The following is an 18,823-nucleotide window of genomic DNA, read 5'->3' on the forward strand; positions in this document are numbered from 1 at the left end:
GTTAGACGTCGGTAGAGCACTGCCTTCAGAATTGTAAAGGCACGTGGTGTCAGCCTAGAATTCTCCAGGCACCAAACCATCCACCAGATGGGAAGGTGGACCAGACGCATCCTCAGACACCCACGGCATCGAGACAGGCGGACCTTCCACACCCTTGCCCGAAAGCTACAGGCCTGTTCGCTCCAGGGCAACAAGGAAGACGACTGCACGGCGAGGCCAGAGGGAAGCTTCGGGGCAAAACAGCCAAGAGATCCTGGGCGAGAGCTGGGCGTGAGGCCCGGGGCGTCCAGGGCGCTTTTGCTCCTCCCAGGAAGCCCTGGGGGCTCCGGATGTGCTGCGTGTCCTGACCGAAGTGTAAGGCGTCGGAGGAAGAGTTTGGCGTTGAGTGAACGATGGCTGCCAAGAAGAGGAGGCAAACCGAGTAGACAGCTGTTACCTTAAAGGAAAGCAAACCCAAAAAGTGTGCAGGAAAAGAAACCGCACGAGTGCCCTGGGAATAGCACTTGCTTTTCGGGGGAATCTGAGCCCCGTGCCTGGAGGTGATCCCCGCTGCGCCGTGTCTCGGGGGGTCGCAGGCAGGACAGAGGGTGTGGCCGCCTTAGGGCTTCACGCCTGTAACTGTACAGTCAAGACGTGGCAAGAAACCTGTGTTTTTCAGGGATGCTGAGGTGAGTGCCAAGGAACCAAATCGGTTTTCCAAGTCAAACACAGTTGCTTCTCTGGAGAGACGTGAGAACCTGGTTCTTTTATAAGAAACCTTGTCATGCTATTTGACTTTTAAAACTACGTTCATGTATAAAAATAAAAGCAAGCATGCAGGTGAACAACAGGTCCTAGCGTGTGGCCCAGGGAACTGTGTCCCATGTCTCGTAATGACCTACACTGCTTTGCTGTGCGGCAGAAATTGGCAGAACATTGTAAAGCAACTATAATAAAAAATTGAAAAAACGAAAACCTATAATGAATAAGAATCTGAAAAGGAATACACACACACACACACACACACACATATATATAACTGAATCCCCTTGCTGTACACCAGAAATATGGAAAATCAGCTATACTTCAATTTAAGAATTTAAAAACCTAAAGAAAACGAGCACGTAAAGAAACACAATGCACTGCAGATTGTGGCATCAGAAGGGTAGAAATGCAGCTTTAGGTGGATTCCAAGGAGGGCGAAATTATGTTGCTGTTATCATTCACGTTAGTGAAACAGGTATGTCAAAGAAATTTCTTCACTCACCTATTTCAAGCTGTTCTTTTCAGCTTCCAGTTTTAGCTTATTGGTCCTTTCTTTTCTTCTTCCTTCCCTCTTTCTTTCCATTTTTTGCCGTCACTGGCAACATGTGGAATTTCCCGGACTAGGGATTGAGGCCAAGCCACAGCTGTGACCTACACTGCAACGGTGCCAACAGCGGATCCTTTAACCCACTGCACTGCGTTAGGGGTTGAACCTGTGCATCCACAGAGACCCAAGTTGTTGCAGTCAGATTCTTAAGCCACTGCACCATGGTGGGAACTCTGGTCCTCCCTTATTGAAGTCATTGCTCAGAAGAGTTGCAGGGTTTGCCTTCAGTAATTTCAGTACTTGTATTTTTATTTCCCAAGTTTTGATTTTTCCTCTAGCATATGGTCAAAATTGATAAAAGTCTGTCATTTTGAAACAATGAAAAGGAGTTCCCGTCGTGGCTTCAGTGGAAACGAATCTGACTAGCATCCATGATCGAACGCAGGTTCGATCCCTGGCCTCGCTCAGTGGGTTCAGGATCCGGCGTTGCCGTGAGCTGCGGTGTAGGTCGCAGACGCGGCTCGGATCTGGCATTGCAGTGGCTGCGGTGTAGGCCAGCAGCTACAGCTCTGATTCGACCCCTAGCCTGGGAACCTCCATGTGCCGTGGATGCAGCCCTAAAAAGAAAAAAAGAAAAAATTTAAAAATAAAAAGTAAAACCAACGAAAAGGTGACTATCAGTATGAGATGGTGGACGCTGGACTGACACGCAGGGATGCGAAGCCCAAGCATTTCAAAATCTGGATATTGGCACCATATATTAAACATCCGGATGTTTGATTAAAATAGCTTTTTATCTAGATGCCTGCTCTCAAGCAGACAGAGGTTCCAGTTTTGTAGTTCTGACAAACACAAAAAATGGACAACGTCAGCAAGATCTTAACGATAATTTTTCTTTCCGCTGAATTATAAAGTGCACACTGCCCGTCTCTTCCTAAATGTTGCCCTAGTCAGGAATCGGCTCCTAAGGTCAGTGAATTGCATTTGACGTTACAGCCTCCTGCCCCCTTGTCTTCCTGCTCTCAAGCTAGGCCATTATCTATGCAAATATCGGGAAGTGGTGCCCAGCGCTCCCTGGCACAGGAGGCTTTTTGAGCTGTTATGGGGATGACGTAAACGCGTGATTCAAGTTGATGCCACAGCCTGCAAAGGGGCGTGGGTGCTGGTGTGTTTTTAACTTAGGCTTTCCACTCTCTCTTTCCTGCAGAAAGTTACAGAAAGAACCGTTTCGTTATGGTCACTGATAAACAGTAATAAGGACAAATTCAAAAATCCCTTCTACACAAAAGAAATCAATCGAGTTTTATATCCAGTTGCCAGTATGCGCCACCTGGAGCTTTGGGTGAATTACTACATTAGATGGAACCCCAGAATCAAGCAGCAGGTAAGGGACGTCACTTCTGGACTTAGATCATGTTACTTTGTAGGTTTTTAAAAAATATTACTAATGGGAAAGTATCGGACCAAAACATAACACTTGCCTTTAAACACGATTGTAAGTAAAAGTTGTTTTTAGTTACTAAACCATTTATTTTGATTGGTGTTGAACTTACATTTTTCTGCCAACATGAACAATACTTTTTTTCTGTTTTTTTTACTAAAATGTAAACTAATGTAAAGCTCTGGAAAATTTCTGAGTTTTGGTTGTCAAGGATTTCCTTTAATCACAAAAAGTTGTGACACATCATAAAAACATTCTTTCCGGTGACCAAACTTAGGTGCTTCTATAAGGAAAAGAAGCATTTTCCATTCTCTGGTTCAGGTGTATGCACTAGGTCAACCACCATCAGAGTGCTTTTTACTGAAGGTTTTTACTTTTTTTTTTTTTGTCTTTTTGTCTTTTCTAGGGCTGCTCCCGGCATATGGAGCTTCCCAAGCCAGGGGTTGAATCGGAGCTGTAGCCGCCGGCCTACACCAGAGCCACAGCAACGCGGGATCCAAGCCTTGTCTGCGACCTACACCACAGCTCACAGCAACGCCGGATCCCTAACCCACTGAGCAAGGCCAGGGATCGAACCCGCAACCTCATGGTTCCTAGTCGGACTCGTTAACCACTGAGCCACGATGGGAACTCCTGAAGGTTTTTACTTTTAAAATAAAAATAATTGATCTGTCACAGGGTAGTAAAGTCAGTTGGCCATTCATCACTCAAAAGTGGAAAGAGTGATTTCTGCAACGAAAGACTGCACATTTTCTTTTTTCTTTTTTTAATTTTTTATTACTCAAATGAATTGATCACATCTGTAGTTGTATAATGATCATAACAATCTGATTTCACAGGATTTCCATCCCACAGCCCAGGCACATCCCCCCACCCCTCAAACTGTCTCCTCCGGGGACCGTAAGTTTTTCAATGTCTGTGAGTCAGCATCTGTTCTGCAGAGAAGTTCCATCTGTCCTTTTTTCAGATTCCACATGTCAGTGAAAGCACTGGATGTTGGTGTCTCATTGTACGGCTGACTTCACTTAGCATGATAGTTTCTAGGTCCATCCATGTTGCAAAAAATGCTGGTATTTCGTTCTTTTTAATGGCCGAGTAATATTCCATTGTGTATATATGTACCACATCTTCTGGATCCACTCCTCTGTCGATGGACATTGAGGTTGTTTCCATGTCTTGGCTCTTGCAAATAGTGCTGCAATGAACATTGGAGTCCACGTGTCTTTGCGAAGACTGCACATTTTCTTAAAGACACACTCAGGCTTTCCATTCTGCCACCCCCACTGCATCCAGGAGCAGGAGGAAAGCACAGCTGCTTCGGATGTGCTCGGAAGGACCTCGGGGGAGCCATGTGTTCTAAGTGCTCTGATGCTCAGTATTTGCCATCGCTCTTGGCGAAGCTTTGCCCTTCCTCCCAGGCCAGTCTGGCGGAAGCGGCCGCGTTAACCCCGCTACACGTAGTCGCCCCCGGCCGGGCCCCGGTGCCCAGCGTGCCTCGCCGTCGTTCCTTCCACTCGGGCAGCTGGCCGCGCGCCAGCCCGGGCACCCTCTTCCCACTGTGGAAGTGCCTGTTCGCAGCTGGCACCCTCACTTCCAGGTCTCTGCTGCCTCTCGCAGTTTTATCATGCTTGGAAAGTGACAGATTCCAGGGCTTGAGGACTTGCACTTGTTTACTTTGGGAATGTGTTTAGCAGTAGCCGCCACATGTGGAATATCAGCGAAAGAGCAAACGGGAGCTCGTCCAGGCCTGTTACAGGGGACGTGTTCTTTTTCAAACTGCAAAATACTATCTCAGTGAGCACTGTCCTATAAATTTGCTTTTTCTGTATTTATTGTGGCTCTTTAAGAAGCCCATTGGGGAGTTCCCATTGTGGCTCAGCAGATTAAGAACCCGACATTGTCTCTCTGAGGATGTGGGTTCGATCCCTGGCCTCGCTCAGTGGGTTAAGGATCCAGTGTTGCTGCAAGCTGCAGCATAGGTCACAGGTGCAGCTCAGATCCAGTGTTGCTGTGGCTGTGGTGTAGGTCTCAGCTGTAGCTCCGATTCAACCTCTAGCTGGGAACTTCCATATGCCACGGGTGTGGCCCTAAAAAGATTAAAAGAAAAAAAAAAAGCCCATTTATAATTAGAAAATGCCAAGTTTCTGTACATTCTGTACCCTCCCTTCACCTATTTGTATTTGGAGAAATTCTTGAAATTCAAGGCATTTAGAGCAGTTCATTGGTGATACGCAAAGGGGGGGACGAGGAAAGTTTGCAGGGCCATCAGTGGAGAACTTAGCGTGATGTCTCCCCCGTACTCTCCCGGAGCTCAGCAAAATGGAAGTGGGCCAGGCAGGAACACACATTTCTTTCTTTCTGTCTTTCTTTCTTTCTCTCTTTCTTTCTTTCTTTCTTTCTTTCTCTCTCTCTCTCTTTTTCTCTCTCTCTCTCTTTCTTTCTTTCTTTCTTTCTCTGTGCCCAAGGCATTTTAAAGTTGGGCCAGGTATCGAACTCGCACCACAGCAGTGACAACACTGGATCCTCAACCTGCTGAGCCACCAGGGAACTCCGTGGAACACACATTTCTTTGGTTGAGGGTTTTGCTTTTTTTTTTTTTTTTTGAGACAGCCATTGGTCTGTATTACGATCTATGACATTTACTCCAAGAAAATAACTTACCCTTTCTATATAGATTTTTCCGAACATCAAAGGTCCTACACGTGTCTTTCTGTCCCTCGGCACTTGATATTTTCATCCACCAAATACTGAGCGTTCCCATGCAGCAGGCACCAGGGGGACCCAGAGATTAAGAAGAGCCGGTCTCTGCTCCCCAGGAGCTCCTGGGCTGGTGGGGGGCGCCCAGGAACACCAGCTGATGGTACTGAATACCCGAGGAGAAGTGTGGCAGTGGAAGTGTGAGTTCGGTGCGTCAGATTTCCTGAAGGACCCTACACAGAAATAGATTTGATCTGCGCACGTAAGGACTTGGCAGATTACATAACATAAACCTAAGAGAATATACTTAGGCACTGAAATTGTATTCAGTTGTGTGGCCTGTTGGTCTGCAGGCGGTTACTGGTGCCGATGGCACGTGCCGCCGTGGTGGGCAGGCGGTGCGGAAAGCGGGGAGAACATATGCGGCCCCCCCAGAGGGAGGCGTTCACCCCGGGGGAAGGCAGGGCTAGTGTCTGCACGGGCCCTCGCTGCGACAGAAACCTCGGTGTTGATGGAAGGACCAGTGCTCACACTTGACAAGCTGGGAATAAGCAGATTGGTGCTTTGATTTAACATGAGGAAGTGGCTTATGCTGCAAGTCAAAGTATGATTTAGTCCCATAAACCTCTGAGCCAGGGTGGCCCCGGGGAGTTCCCAGTTTGCTCAGGGGTAACACGCGGGCGGATGGGCCGGGCTGACCTGGGTGGGGCTGAAGTCATTTCTGATAGAAAAGGCAGAGAGGAATGCGAATATGAAAGCTGTCTGCAGCCTGAAACAGTCCCATCCCCCGCCGCCGCCTGCCTGCCTGCCTCTGTGCTGAGCCGGCCCACTCTCACCTCACACTGGGGTCCGCAAGGGAGGCATCGAGGGACAGGGCTTGGGGTCACTTGACCGGAGTCTCCTTTCTCATCCTTCTGTGTTGGTGTCGTTTGTCTCTAGGCCAGTGACTTCTGCATATTTTGTACCCATTACTAGGCTGAATTATCTTTTCATTTCTAGTAGTCTTCTAGCTCTGTAGCCTTGTCATCGGCAACAAATGACTGTTTTACCTCTCCTTTCTTTCTCTTACCTTAATTTTATGTGCTGGCATAATAACAAACTGGTTCTGATAGTCCTGAAAACAGGAGGTTTTAAAAATAGCCAAGACCATTTGGGAAGAGGGTGTCCAGAGCGTGGAGGTGCCGAGCTGACCGTTGACGGTACATGTTTAACCGTGTCCCCTGGAGCTCCTCTTCCCCCCACGGGCCCCTCCCGCCATCGACCTCCTCTCGGTGCTCGGCAGCTCTGTGCTCGACGCTCTGGCCCGCAACCTGGAAGTCATCCCTTCTCCCCCCTTTTTTTTGGGGGGGGCACAACTGTGGAAGTTCCTGGGCTAGGGATTGAACCTGTGCCACAGCAGTGACTTGAGCCACGGCAGTGACAACGCAGGCTCCTCAACCTGCTGAGCCACCAGGGAACTCCTTTTCCCACTTTGGAAAGAAACAGCTTTATTGAGTTCCCGTCGTGGCGCAGTGGTTAACGAACCCGACTAGGAACCATGAGGTTGCGGGTTCGATCCCTGACCTTGTTCAGTGGGTTAATGACCCGGCGTTGCCGTGAGCTGTGCTGTAGGTTGCAGACGCGGCTCGGATCCCGCGTTGCTGTAGCCTCTGGCATAGGCCAGGGGCTACAGCTCCCATTAGACCCCTAGGCTGGGAACCTCCATATGCCGCGGCCCAAGAAATGGCAAAAAGACCAAAAAAAAAAAAAAAAACCCAGCTTTATTGAGGCGTAATTGACATGTCAGAATCTGTAGGGGTTCACAGTGAGCATCCCATCCCCGCCCGTCCCCAGAGAACCGCTGACCCGCTCTTGTCACTGCAGGTGGGCTTCCATTTTCCTTGCCTCCCTTCTCTCCTCCCTCATCCGAGGCTGTTGGGAGAGCCTCCTGGGCTCGGCCTTCAGACACCAGGCCCACCTCTGAGCACGTCTCCCCAGGCCCCTGCCGCTTCCCTGACACGGACCGGACCGCCTGCCATGGGCAGAGCCTTCTAGCTGGACCCCCAACCTAAGCTTGCTTCCTTCCAGTCTGTTCTCGACACGGCAGCCAAAATGTCCCCCTGAGCCCAGCATCCTCTACTCAGCACTGTCTGGGTAGCCGTTCACTTCCCGCAGGGTCCAAGCTCAAGGCCGTACAGTAGCCTCTGAGGCCTCCTGTGGCCCCTGCCCCGCGCCTGACCTCCTGGCCGCCTCACCAACAGCTCTTGCCCACACACCCTGCTTCGGCCACACGGAAGACACTTGGTTATCTGCTTGGTTGCCTCCCCGCCCCCCTCCAGCCTTCCCCCAAGGGTCCCGTGTTGAATGCGGTGCATCCCGGCGTCCCCGGCCCCTCCCCGTGCTCTGCTTTCCCCTAATACTCGGCCCCTCCCGCACCCGCGTCGCTCACAGCATGGGCGGCTCTGTCGTTTGTCTCCCGCTTCGGGAAGCTAAGTGCCGTGAAAGTGGGGACGGGGGCCTCCTTTGTTCCCTGCTGGGCCCTGAGCGCCTAGAAGTGACCAGCCCGCAGTGGGATACATAGAAAAATGGGCAAAGGATGTTACCGAGCAGTGCATCGCCCTTAGTGTCAGGTGCTCTACCGAGCACTCCCGTTCCAGTGGCGACATGCACCGCGGAGGGACCCTCGCCGTCTGTAAAGTCCTGCAGTGAAAAGGACAGGGGCCTACAGGGAGGGCGGGGTCGGGAGGCAGGAGGAGGCCGCTCTGAGCCCCGCACCTTTGTAACCGCAGCGCTGGTGAGGGCGACCGACACTCGGGCCTGGGCCGTTCGCTGCAGGTTGAATGGTGGCCCCCAAAGGACACGTGCCCTTGGAAAAGGGGCCTTTACAGATGTAATTCAGTTCAGGATTCCAGATGAGATCCTCCTGGATTGAGTTGGGCCCCAATCCAGTGACAGGTGTCCTTATAAGAGAAAAGAGAGGCAGATTTGAGAGACAGACGCATAAGACCAGATGAGACCATGTGAAAACACAGGGGCTGCAGTGATGGGGCCACAAGCCAAGGCCGCCTAGAGCTCCCCAAAGCACAAAGAGGCAAGGCAGCCTCCTCACTTAAAGCCCGCAGGGGGAGTGCAGCCCTGTGGCCAGCTGGATTCAGGGCTTCTGACTGCACAACCAGGAGAAAACGAATTTCTGTAGTTTGAAACCATCACGTTGAGGTTAATTTGTTACAGCAGCCACGGGAAACTAATACCCGGTTCGAAGCCCCGGGCTCATGCTCATGAGAGGCGGGTCCTGCAGAGCCTCTGCTTCTGATTCAGACCGTCTCCTGAGCGGTCAGTGTCAGAGCCAAGCTGTAGACTTTGGCTCTTTTCTTCATGTCTTCATATATTGCTCATGTTTTCTGGAAGGTGGCCCTGGATCACAGAACTTAGTGACATGCTGGCGACGGAGGTCCCTTCTGTATGTTGTGGCCTGGGTGGTGATCACACTGACTTGCCTTTTTTTTTTTTTTTTTGGCCATTTCTTGGGCCGCTCCCGCAGCATATGGAGGTTCCCAGGCTAGGGGTCGCATCGGAGCTGTAGCCCCTGGCCTACGCCAGAGGCTACAGCAACCTACACCACAGCTCACGGCAACGCCGGATCCTTAACCCATTGAGTGAGGCCAGGGATCGAACCCGCAACCTCATGGTTCCTGGTCGGCTTCGTTAAGCACTGCGCCACAACGGGAACTCCTGAGTTGCATATTTTTTAAAGATGTGTGCACATTACTGCGTGTCATCTATATCTCAGTACAAAAGGTTAAAAAATTAGCCCCCCGGGGAGAATCACGTTTGGTTCCAGCGTAACTTCTGCCATCCGTCTCCTTGTTTGTCAATCAGACGTCAGTGTTGTGCCAAAACAGACTGCATCGACTGACCTCACTCTCGCAACAAACAACCCTGTGGTCTGGGCTGTTTTGTTCCCATGTGCCAGGTAAGGAGACGGAGCGGACGGAGAGGCCGCGGGTGTCCGAGCCACTGCTCTCAGCCGAGCGCGCGCCCGGCCGGCAGCGTGTGGAACGAGGCACCCCTGAGGTTCCGTGTCACCCGCATCCAATGGGGAAACATCGCCCTCCTGTTGCCAAGTTCTGGTGCGGAGGTAGAGCTAGAGGAACTGCTGGACGCCACGGGTGGCAGCACACGGTCACCTCGCCCCCTCAGAGGACCGTGGGGGCGGCATCTAGTAAAGTCGCGGAGACCACACGTCCTCTCCAGCAGTTCCTCCCCGCCTCCAAGCCAGATTCCTTCGAGAAACATTGACACACGTGCCTGAGGTGTGTGCCGGGGACACTGCCCGTCCCCGGTTCCCTGCGAGCGCGGGGACGGATGCCTCAGCTCTGGTTGATTCATTCAGTGCAACTCCCCTAGGATTTCCTTCCGAAACATGTCGGCAGGTCAGAAGGTCACCTGATCAATACAGAATGCCACCAGCGATGTACGTGGCCACAGAACAGAGAGGATAGTAGTGTGTTTGGTTTCTGGAACGGTCCCTTGGAGGAGGCGGGTCACGAGCCCGCCCTGGAAGGAGGGCTGCCCGCCACCCGGAGAAGAGTTGCTGCCTCTGGGAGCGAGAGAGGGCCGTGGGCACAGGTGACACCGGAGACGGAGCTGCGCCTGGATTGCCACGTTTCCCAAAGATGGTGACGCGTGTGTGCAGAGACGTGCGTCCGGTCTTTCGTGGTGACAAGTGCCTGGGCGTTTGTGCTCACCTCCGGGCCCTTCTGTATTTTTAAATGACGCGCCTCGGCCCCTGAGCAGGGGGTGTGTCCCGAAGGCGGCGGCGGCCCCAGCAGGCGTGTGGCACGGGCGAGTCTCGGTGGCGGGAGCTCACGCTTGTGTCTCTTTCCAGCAGCCGAATCCCGTGGAGCAGCGTTACATGGAGCTCCTGGCCTTGCGCGACGAGTACATCAAGCGCCTGGAGGAGCTGCAGCTGGCCAACTCGGCCAAGCTCTCTGAGCCCGCGGCCGCCCCGTCCAGCCCTTCGCAGATGGTGTCCCACGTGCAGACCCACTTCTGAGAGGGCGCCGGGCGCAGAGGAAAGGGAACGGCCGGCTTTCCCGCGGGGCTCTGTGCAAAGTAGGTGAAGACGGTTGCCTCCACGCAGAACTCGAACTAACATAATCTTCACCTCTTGAACATATGTGCCTTCTAGAAAACGACAGTGTCTCCACGGCCATCGGAAGAAAGGAGCCCAGATGGGGTCTTGGAAATTCCCAACATCTCCCCAAAGCAGCTTTGGACAGATAACATTTAAGTCTCATTTACCTCTTCAGAAATACTATGTGGGCAACATGTGTTTTGTGGGCTTAATTGGAACAACGTTTTTAACTAAAGGGGGGAAATGTATGCAGATGAAAATGGATTTTCCGCAGATCGCTTATGAGAGTTGCTGTGGACCATCCACGGCGAATCCCAGCGGGAAAGGTGTGTGTTTCTGCCAAGACCAAATTGAGCTCAGCTTCCGAGGCATGACCCAACAGCAAGGTGTTTAAATAATTGCCAAACTTCACACCATCATAACGGGTGACTTAGGGAGAAATAGCTGTGTAGATGAGTTTTCCATTATTTTGAAATTTTGGAATACAGAGTATTTTCCCCTAACTTCCAAGAGAAGCATATTTTTATATTTAAAAAAAAAAAAAAACCAACAACAAAACCTGATAGGGCCCAGTCATATATGATTTGGTTGGTTGGTTGGTTTTTTAACATCTCCAGTTCCGCCTTGTAAGTTCTTTCATGATCTTGCCTGACATTCTGCCCCGTTTTCAGGCTGTGACAGCCACCCCCCCCCCCCCCCCCCCCCCCCCCGTAGCACTGTTCGAAGATGTGAGCTGCATCGCGCTGCTTAGGTGAATGTTTTCGCAAATGTTGCTCAACGCAAAACCAGCTTATCTGCCAAAGGGGAGGGCTGCCATCCTGGATGTACGAACACCATCCTTTGAAATAAAAGCCTCAGATGTACATTCGTGGAGCGTATTCATGAAAGTATTGTGTTTATGAATTTCAGTTTCAATGGTGTTGGATACCCCCCCCCCCAAGGCGTGCGAAAAACTGGTTCTACACATTTTTACTTGAAGTACCCAGCGGTTTGCTTTTTCAGGTTTGTTTTGTTTTGTTTTGTAGTATTAAATGCAATTTCAAATGCAGTTCTATTTGATATCTGAACTAATTGATCCAGTAAGTATATTTGTAAACGTTAAGGCTAGCGTTAAAACCATTAATGTGTTTTACAATGATTTGTAAAGGACTATTTATAGCTAATATGGTTTTGTTTTCAATGAATTGAGATTAAATATATCTTTGTAAATTATTTTATGTCATAGCTTAATGGTCTACCAAATAAGACATCTCAAGTGCAGTAGTATAAATGTATAAATTTTGTATGTATAAGAAAATTTATTAGACAGTCTCTGGCTTTTTGTAAACGCTGTAAATATTTCCTAAATTAACAAAAGTGTCACTCCCTAAAAAGAAAAAAAGCTAATACTAATAGCTTAAAGGATTTTGTGAAATTTCATGAAAAATGTTTCATGGCAAAAAATGAGTAGAAAGACCTGCTGTAATAAATATATTAACTAAACGTAGCACTGTATTCCTGGGGCTGTCACTTGTACGTGTCTTGAATGTGCGTGTGGATTTGGAGTTCCCTGGTGACCTAGTGGTTGAGGATCCAGCCTTGTCACAGCTGTGGCTCAGATCGCTGCTGTGTGGTGTAGATTCAGTCCTTGGCCCGGAAACGTCTGCAATCCACGGGCATGGCCCAAAAAATGCGGCTTCGAAGCCCCAGCTGTCGTTATTGAAGTAAGGATGTGGCTTCCACAAACGTGTCGGCCGGGGAGCACTGGGGAGCACTGCCCTTGACGGCGAGGGAGATACGAGACGGTTGAAATGAGCCACAGCCGACGCCGTTTAGGCACGAATGGTGAAGAGTCTTCCGATACTGCCACGTGGCAACTGTTTATTGCTGTGCATCCTCAGAATGCTGAATAGTTAGTGTAGGAACCTACAATTCACCATTTTTGAAAAATCTGAACGGGACTCTTAGCAGAGGAAGCCCGTCTTTGAAAACCGAGTGTTTGAAGGGCCCCGCAGCGGTCTTCAGGCGCAGCCGCGTCCAACCCTCTCGGTGACCTCGCGGCCACGTGGGATTCTATCACCCCTGTTTTTTTTTTTAAATTAAAAAAAAAGCTATGTAGTTTTTCATTTTGTGATTTTTATTTTTTCCATCATATCACCCCTACTTTTAACTGAGGAGAGCGTTGTGGCTGCAGGGCTTCACCGACCTGCCTGCAGTCCCAGAGCACGCGAGCTTGTGCCTATGTGTCAGGCCTTCAGCCGAGTGCTGCCCCTCTGCTGCCCACGGGAGTGAAAGAGAATCGTCTCTTCCTGGCACAGCCTCCAGGTAATTTGGAATTTTATATATATATATATATATATATATATATATATGTTTTGATCATATAACAGTTTTTTCTAAATATCGTCAGAATACTTTGTGTTTTTTTTTTTTTTCTTTTTAGGGCTGCATCTGTGGCATATGGAGGTTCCCAGGTTAGGGGTCTAACTGGAGTCATAGCTGCTGGCCTATGCTAGAGCCACAGCCATGCGGGATCCAAGCCGCATCTGCGACTTAACACCACAGCGCACGGCAATGCCGGATCCTTAACCCACTAAGCGAGGCCAGGGGTCAAACCTGCGTCCATTCATGGATGCTGCTCAGATTCGTTAACTGCTGAGCCATGACGGGAACTCCATGTGATTTTTTTTTTTTTTTTGCCATTTCTTGGGCCGCTCCCGCGGCATATGGAGGTTCCCAGGCTAGGGGTCGAATCGGAGCTGTAGCTGCCCGCCTACGCCAGAGCCACAGCAACGCGGGATCCGAGCCGCGTCTGCAACCTACGCCACAGCTCACGGCAATGCCGGATCGTTAACCCACTGAGCAAGGCCAGGGATTGAACCCGCAACCTCATGGTTCCTAGTTGGATTCGTTAACCACTGCGCCACGACGGGAACTCCCCATGTGATCTTTTTTGATAAGGCAGCAAAGCTTCTCCGTGCGCTTTTTAGTTAGGAATAATCCCAGTTTTCCATCTCAGGAGCTGCAGCCCTGTCTACAGAGTGCAGGTTTGTCATTCGGACAGCTCTGGGGGCATTTGGGGGCACTTATTACAGAATATATATGTGCCCGTGACTGGGGGACATAGCTGTCGGTGGCCATGAAAGTCAAATCCGGGGCCCCCAAAGGAATTGAGTGTATGCAGGGTGCAGCAGAGACCCGAACAGGGATTAGCACATTTGTGGGAAAAGCTTATGGTTGGAATAGATTGCAGTCGAATTCTTTTCGGTCCACAGAATCACTGAAGCATGCTGCTGGAATAACCAATATTTGGAAATAAATGCCAAAGCTCCCAGCATCTACTGGTAGGTTTATAACGCCATTGAGCCATTAGTAGTAGTCGTTTGTATTAAACATATTTTGGAAGATGAAAGATCAGCGAAACAAAGTAGTCTCATTTCCTTTGGGGCGTCGATTCAGATAGCGATTATTCCTTATGTGCAAACATTTGTCCTTTAAAAGCAAAGGCAAGAATATTTTGAAACCGCGTAGGGTAGCTAAATGTTTAGCATTGAAACCAAGGAGGGTATAGCCAGATGTTTCCTATTTAAACGACATAGAGCAGCTAAAATGTTTAGACACACCGTTAAGATCTGGCACTTAGTTTGTCTGCTGGTTAACACGGATCGCTCCTGAAGTGGACCGTTTCTCAGTGCGGTCCGCAGAACTTCCCCAAGGAGGTTGTCCGTCTCATTTCAGGAGTTGAGGTCACAAATCTGTATCACAAAGAACCGTGGTCGCGACGTGTGGAACCTCGGGTGCCCATCTGGGCTCTGGACCTGCTTCTTGGACGGAAGGTGTGAGGTTCTGTCGGCTCCCAGATGCTATGAATCTGGAGGCCTCAGTGTTGATCTCCCCAGTAAAGGTATGAACTGCACATTCTCGAAGATTCCTCACGTTTCGAACAGACAGCCCTTCTCCGAAACACTTTTTTTTTTTTTTTTGGCCCATACCTGTGGCATGCAGAAGTTCTGAGACCAGGGGTCGGATCCGAGCCACTGCATTGACAATGCCAGGTCCTTAACCTGCCGAGCCACCAGGGAACTCCTGAAACACATTTGCATCACTCATGTACATATGCTATTTACCTGTTTATGGCACAAGATGGCATTGGCCTAGTGCATTAGTTTCCTGTTCCTGCTGGAAGAAATCACCACATACTTTGTGTTCCCCCCCCCCCCTTTTTTTTTTTAACTTTTTAAGGCCGCACCCACAGCATGTGGAAGTTCCCAGGCTAGGGGTCTAATGAGAGCTGCAGCTGCCGGCCTATACCACAGCTCACGGCAACACTGGCTCCTTAGCCCACTGAGCAAGACCAGGGATCGAACCCATATCCTCATGGATACTAGTTGGGTTCATAACCCACTGAGCCACAACGGGAACTCCCAGACCCTGTACTTATAACTCCCTTGGTCCCTTAGTGGAAGAAAAAGTTATTTATTGGGGGCATATGTGCCAAGCTCTGTACTATTTAGCCCCCCTGCCCCAACAGCCTTATAAGATTGAAAGGGTTGGGTTGGGGGGGATTAGTTTATAGACAAAATGAAGGCTCCTAGCCGGAAGTGGGTGTGCTTTTGTTTTTAGTAAGAGCACTTCAGCAAATCCTGTTTACTGTGACCCAGACCTATGTCAGCTGGTCTTCGTCGGGAAGCAAAACTGAGTCAGACCACAGCCTCCTTCAAGGAGTGTCTGGCCGGGGGGCGGGAAGACAGTCCAGCTGACGGGTCATTTCCACGCAGGGTGCCATCTGCTCTGAGGCAGGTGAAGGGCCAGGGGACCGGGATGGCGGGTCCAGGAGGAACTTCTTGGGAAAGCAGTCACGACGGAGTCTGGGTTCAACAAGAGCTCGGTCATCTCATCGCATTGAATGCACACCCCACATGTCAGCGGATCTTTCAAGTCTGACAGTGTGGACCAACCGGAACTCTCAGACCGCGCTGGAGACGGTGGCGTGATCTGCTGAATGTTAATACGGAGCGGGTAACGCCTGCCTCTCTAGGAAGCCTCTAAGAAACCTCACAACTTAGTATTTTTTTATGGCCGCACATGCAGCATTTGGAAGTTCCCGGACCTAGGATTGAATCCAAGCCGCAGCTGTGACATACGCTGCAGCTGCAGCAAAGCTGGATCCTTTAGGGAGGTCTCGTTATGGCACAGATGATGTTCTAGAAAAGGCAAAACTATGCGGACAGTAAACAGATCAGGGGCGCTGGAGATCAGAATGAACAGGCAGAGCACAGAGGATTTTCAGGGCAGTCAAAATACTCTCTACAATACTACAGCGATGGGCACATGTCACTGCACACTTGTCCAAGCCCATAGAATGTACAACACAGAGAATGAACCCTAATATAAATGATAGATTTTAGGGAGTTCCCATTGTGGCGCAGTGGAAACGAATCCTACTAGAATCCATGAGGATGCGGGTTTGATCCCTGGCCTCGCTCAGTGGGTTAGGGATCCGGCGTTGCCATGAGCTGTGCTGTAGGTCACAGACAGCTCAGATCCTGCATTGCTGTGGCTGTGGTGTAGGCCGGCAGCTGTAGCTCTGATTAGATCCCTAGCCCGGGAACTTCCATGTGCCGCGGGGGCAGCCCTAAAAAGCAACAAATCCAAAAAAAACCGAGAAAGATAAATGGCAGATTTTAGTTAATACTCATGTGTCAATATTGGCTCATCAGTTGTAACTAGGGTACCACACTAATGCAAGAGATAAGGGAAACGGAGAGGGTAGGCTCTGAGGGGTACATGGCAACTCTCTAGTTTCCACTCAGTTTTTCTGTAGACCTGAAACTGCTCCCCCCAATAGGGGAAAGTCTATTAAGTTTTTTAGAGGCATCCCAGTTAATGCTGTGCAGCCAGTCTGGCACCAAGTGTTTAGAAAATTCTATTTTAGCCAATACCTGCGTTTTGGTCAAATAACATCCTTAAATAGATGCCATTGAAAGAAATCATCACTAGCGATGGAGTCCGCTTCCTTTGGGATACCTTGTGTGCATTGAGACTTGGCTTTCTCTGCCTCTACACCCGAAAGAGCAGTGCCTGAGAGGCTCTTGTAGGGGAATTTCAATCCTCAGAAGGGCTGTGGATGGGGAATAGGAAGACATCTGCATACCTTAGTGCGTCTTCCAATCCAGCGGGTTTGTGAGTCTCTGCACCTCTCAGCTCCGAATCCATCCTTCTTTGACTGCTGCGGGATAATGGAGGGGGGCTCCGGAAATATTTCTCCCTTACCAACCAGCAGTGCTCATCCTTGTCAGTAGAGGGAGCTGGAGAGCCAGGGGAGGAGAAAGGGTTTCCCTTCCGTGTTGAGTGCGCCTCACTGCCCCGGCCTCCGGCAGAGCGGTGTTCTCCCAGCTTGGCTCCTGCACGAAGCAAGCGTACCTCCTTGTTTTTGCCCCCTGGCCATGCCCGTGGCATGTGGAATTTCCCAGGCCAGGGCTCAAACCTACGTCACAGCAGTCACAACCCCAGATCCTTAGCCACTCGGCTGTCAGGGAACTCTAATCTTTTATTTCCTCTGTTCTGATGCTTTGCCATCCAGGGCCTTACTGACCCCGGGAGGACTGCCGTCCAGGGTGAGCCGGCCGATAGATGGTAAATAACGCCTGTGAGCACTTGACAGATGCAAACCAACCAGTCCCGAGCCCTTGCTCCCAACCACCCTCTTAATGGGCTTTCATGCTCCCGGCCCCCTGCCCTGATCACCCAGGTCCAGGTACCAAGTAGCTAGGGACGGCCCCTCTGCCCCAGAGCCCGCGAGAATTACTCACACTAGCCAGTCCTACGCCCGCTTGCCCTGCCTCTTAAGACCATCCTTCCCCCAGAAACCACAGGAGGAGTTCCCATCGTGGTGCAGCAGAAACACATCCAACTAGGCACCATGAGGTTGCGGGTTCGATCCCTGGCCTGGTGTTGCCGTGGGCTGTGGTGTAGGTCGCAGACGCAGCTCAGATCCTGCGTGGCTGTGGCTGTGGTGCAGGCCAGCAGCTGCAGCTCCAATTCAAGCCCTCGCCTGGGAACTTCCATATGCTGTGGGTGCGGCCCTAAAAAGAAAGGAAGGAAGGAAGGAGGAAAGACAAGAAAAAGAAACCACAGGAAAGGCTCTGGCCCACAGATCCCCCTGGCCCTCGGCCTTGTGACTGGGCCCCAGTGCTTTCCCGTGTGGCCCCAGCGGTGCGGCCTGTCCTGGCGGGATCTTCTCGGTAGCAATTGTCTCCTTACTTACTAGTCAAACTCTTGTCCCCCAATCCCGTTCGTCGTTCTTCCTGTTAAGCTTGCCCCATCTGAAGGGCTGTGTGATTCCGTCTCCCGATCACACCCTGACGGATGCTGCGAGCTGGGCTCCACGGTCGCTGTCATTATCTCTTCTGCAGGGAATGTTTAAGACGGGGAAGTTGTGGCTTCCACTGATGCTTTGCAGTGGAGACCACGCGACTGTTTCCAGAATGTCATGCAAAGCAAGAAACAGCTGAACAGGGATTTCCCTGATGGTCGCGTGGTTAGGATTCAGCACTTTCACCGCTGTGGCCTGAGTTCAATCCCTGGGCGGGGGACTGAGATCCCACTTCAAGGTGTTACACGCCGCAGCCAAAAAGAAGAAAAGGAAAGAAGGGGCTGAACAAAAGTCTCCAACTTTGTGGGCAGCTCTCTCCTGAGTTAGAGACACCCCCAAACTGATGACCCGCCCTCACAGGGTGGCTCGTATCTCAGCCACACACGACTGGCTGAAAGCTGCATGCTAGCATGCTGGTTCCACGGTCTGTCTGGGCTTGTGTCCTAGAACTGAGTTGGAACATTCGAGAGAATCGTGACCACCAGGAGGAAGAAATTCAACAGAGAGGCTGTAGCTTTAAGTTTGACTTCTTTATATCCAATATCCAAAATTCTAAAAAAAGCGTTTGGGGCAACTTGCAAATATATAAACAAGATAAAAATAAACAAGTTCATCAGGGAAACTGGGAAACAAAAATAGGAACGAAAGATGCGGTAATTCGATTGAATTCTTGCTTTCAGATCCCAGGCACGGAGCAGAAGTGTGTGCCACGTGTTTGTCGCTGAAGGTTTCAGCAAAGCACAGAAGACATGGCTGGTTTCATCATGTGCAGTGTCTCTGGGACAAAAATTAAATCAGTTGCTCCAAGAAAAACAACTCTTCCTGGTACGGAGACCAGGGCTTTGTGACTCTTGAACCGGATCCCCTGGTTGAAAACAAGCAAATCTGCGTCTGGCCACCAGGTCTCGTACGGCGCCTGGCGCG

The 18,823-nt window shown here is 50.5% G+C and overlaps 1 protein-coding gene across 9 annotated transcripts in view; it reads left to right on the top strand.

The window, feature by feature from the left end:
- The window catches only part of MTM1 (myotubularin 1), a 98,305-nt gene extending 86,271 nt beyond the window's left edge, over positions 1-12,034 (top strand). For 7 of the 9 annotated variants that reach the window (XM_047763973.1, XM_047763968.1, XM_047763971.1 and 4 more), the window contains 2 exons: positions 2,499-2,675; positions 10,297-12,034. In XM_047763973.1, coding sequence (XP_047619929.1) covers positions 2,499-2,675; positions 10,297-10,464 — 345 coding nt within the window. In that variant the 3' untranslated portion in view covers positions 10,465-12,034. The remainder of the gene's footprint in view (positions 1-2,498; positions 2,676-10,296) is intronic. The other 2 variants (XM_047763969.1, XM_047763967.1) reach the window with 1 other exon arrangement.
- Positions 12,035-18,823: the final 6,789 nt, after the last annotated feature.

The sequence above is a fragment of the Phacochoerus africanus genome, chromosome X, assembly GCF_016906955.1.
Source record: "Phacochoerus africanus isolate WHEZ1 chromosome X, ROS_Pafr_v1, whole genome shotgun sequence".
Lineage (NCBI taxonomy): Eukaryota > Metazoa > Chordata > Mammalia > Artiodactyla > Suidae > Phacochoerus > Phacochoerus africanus.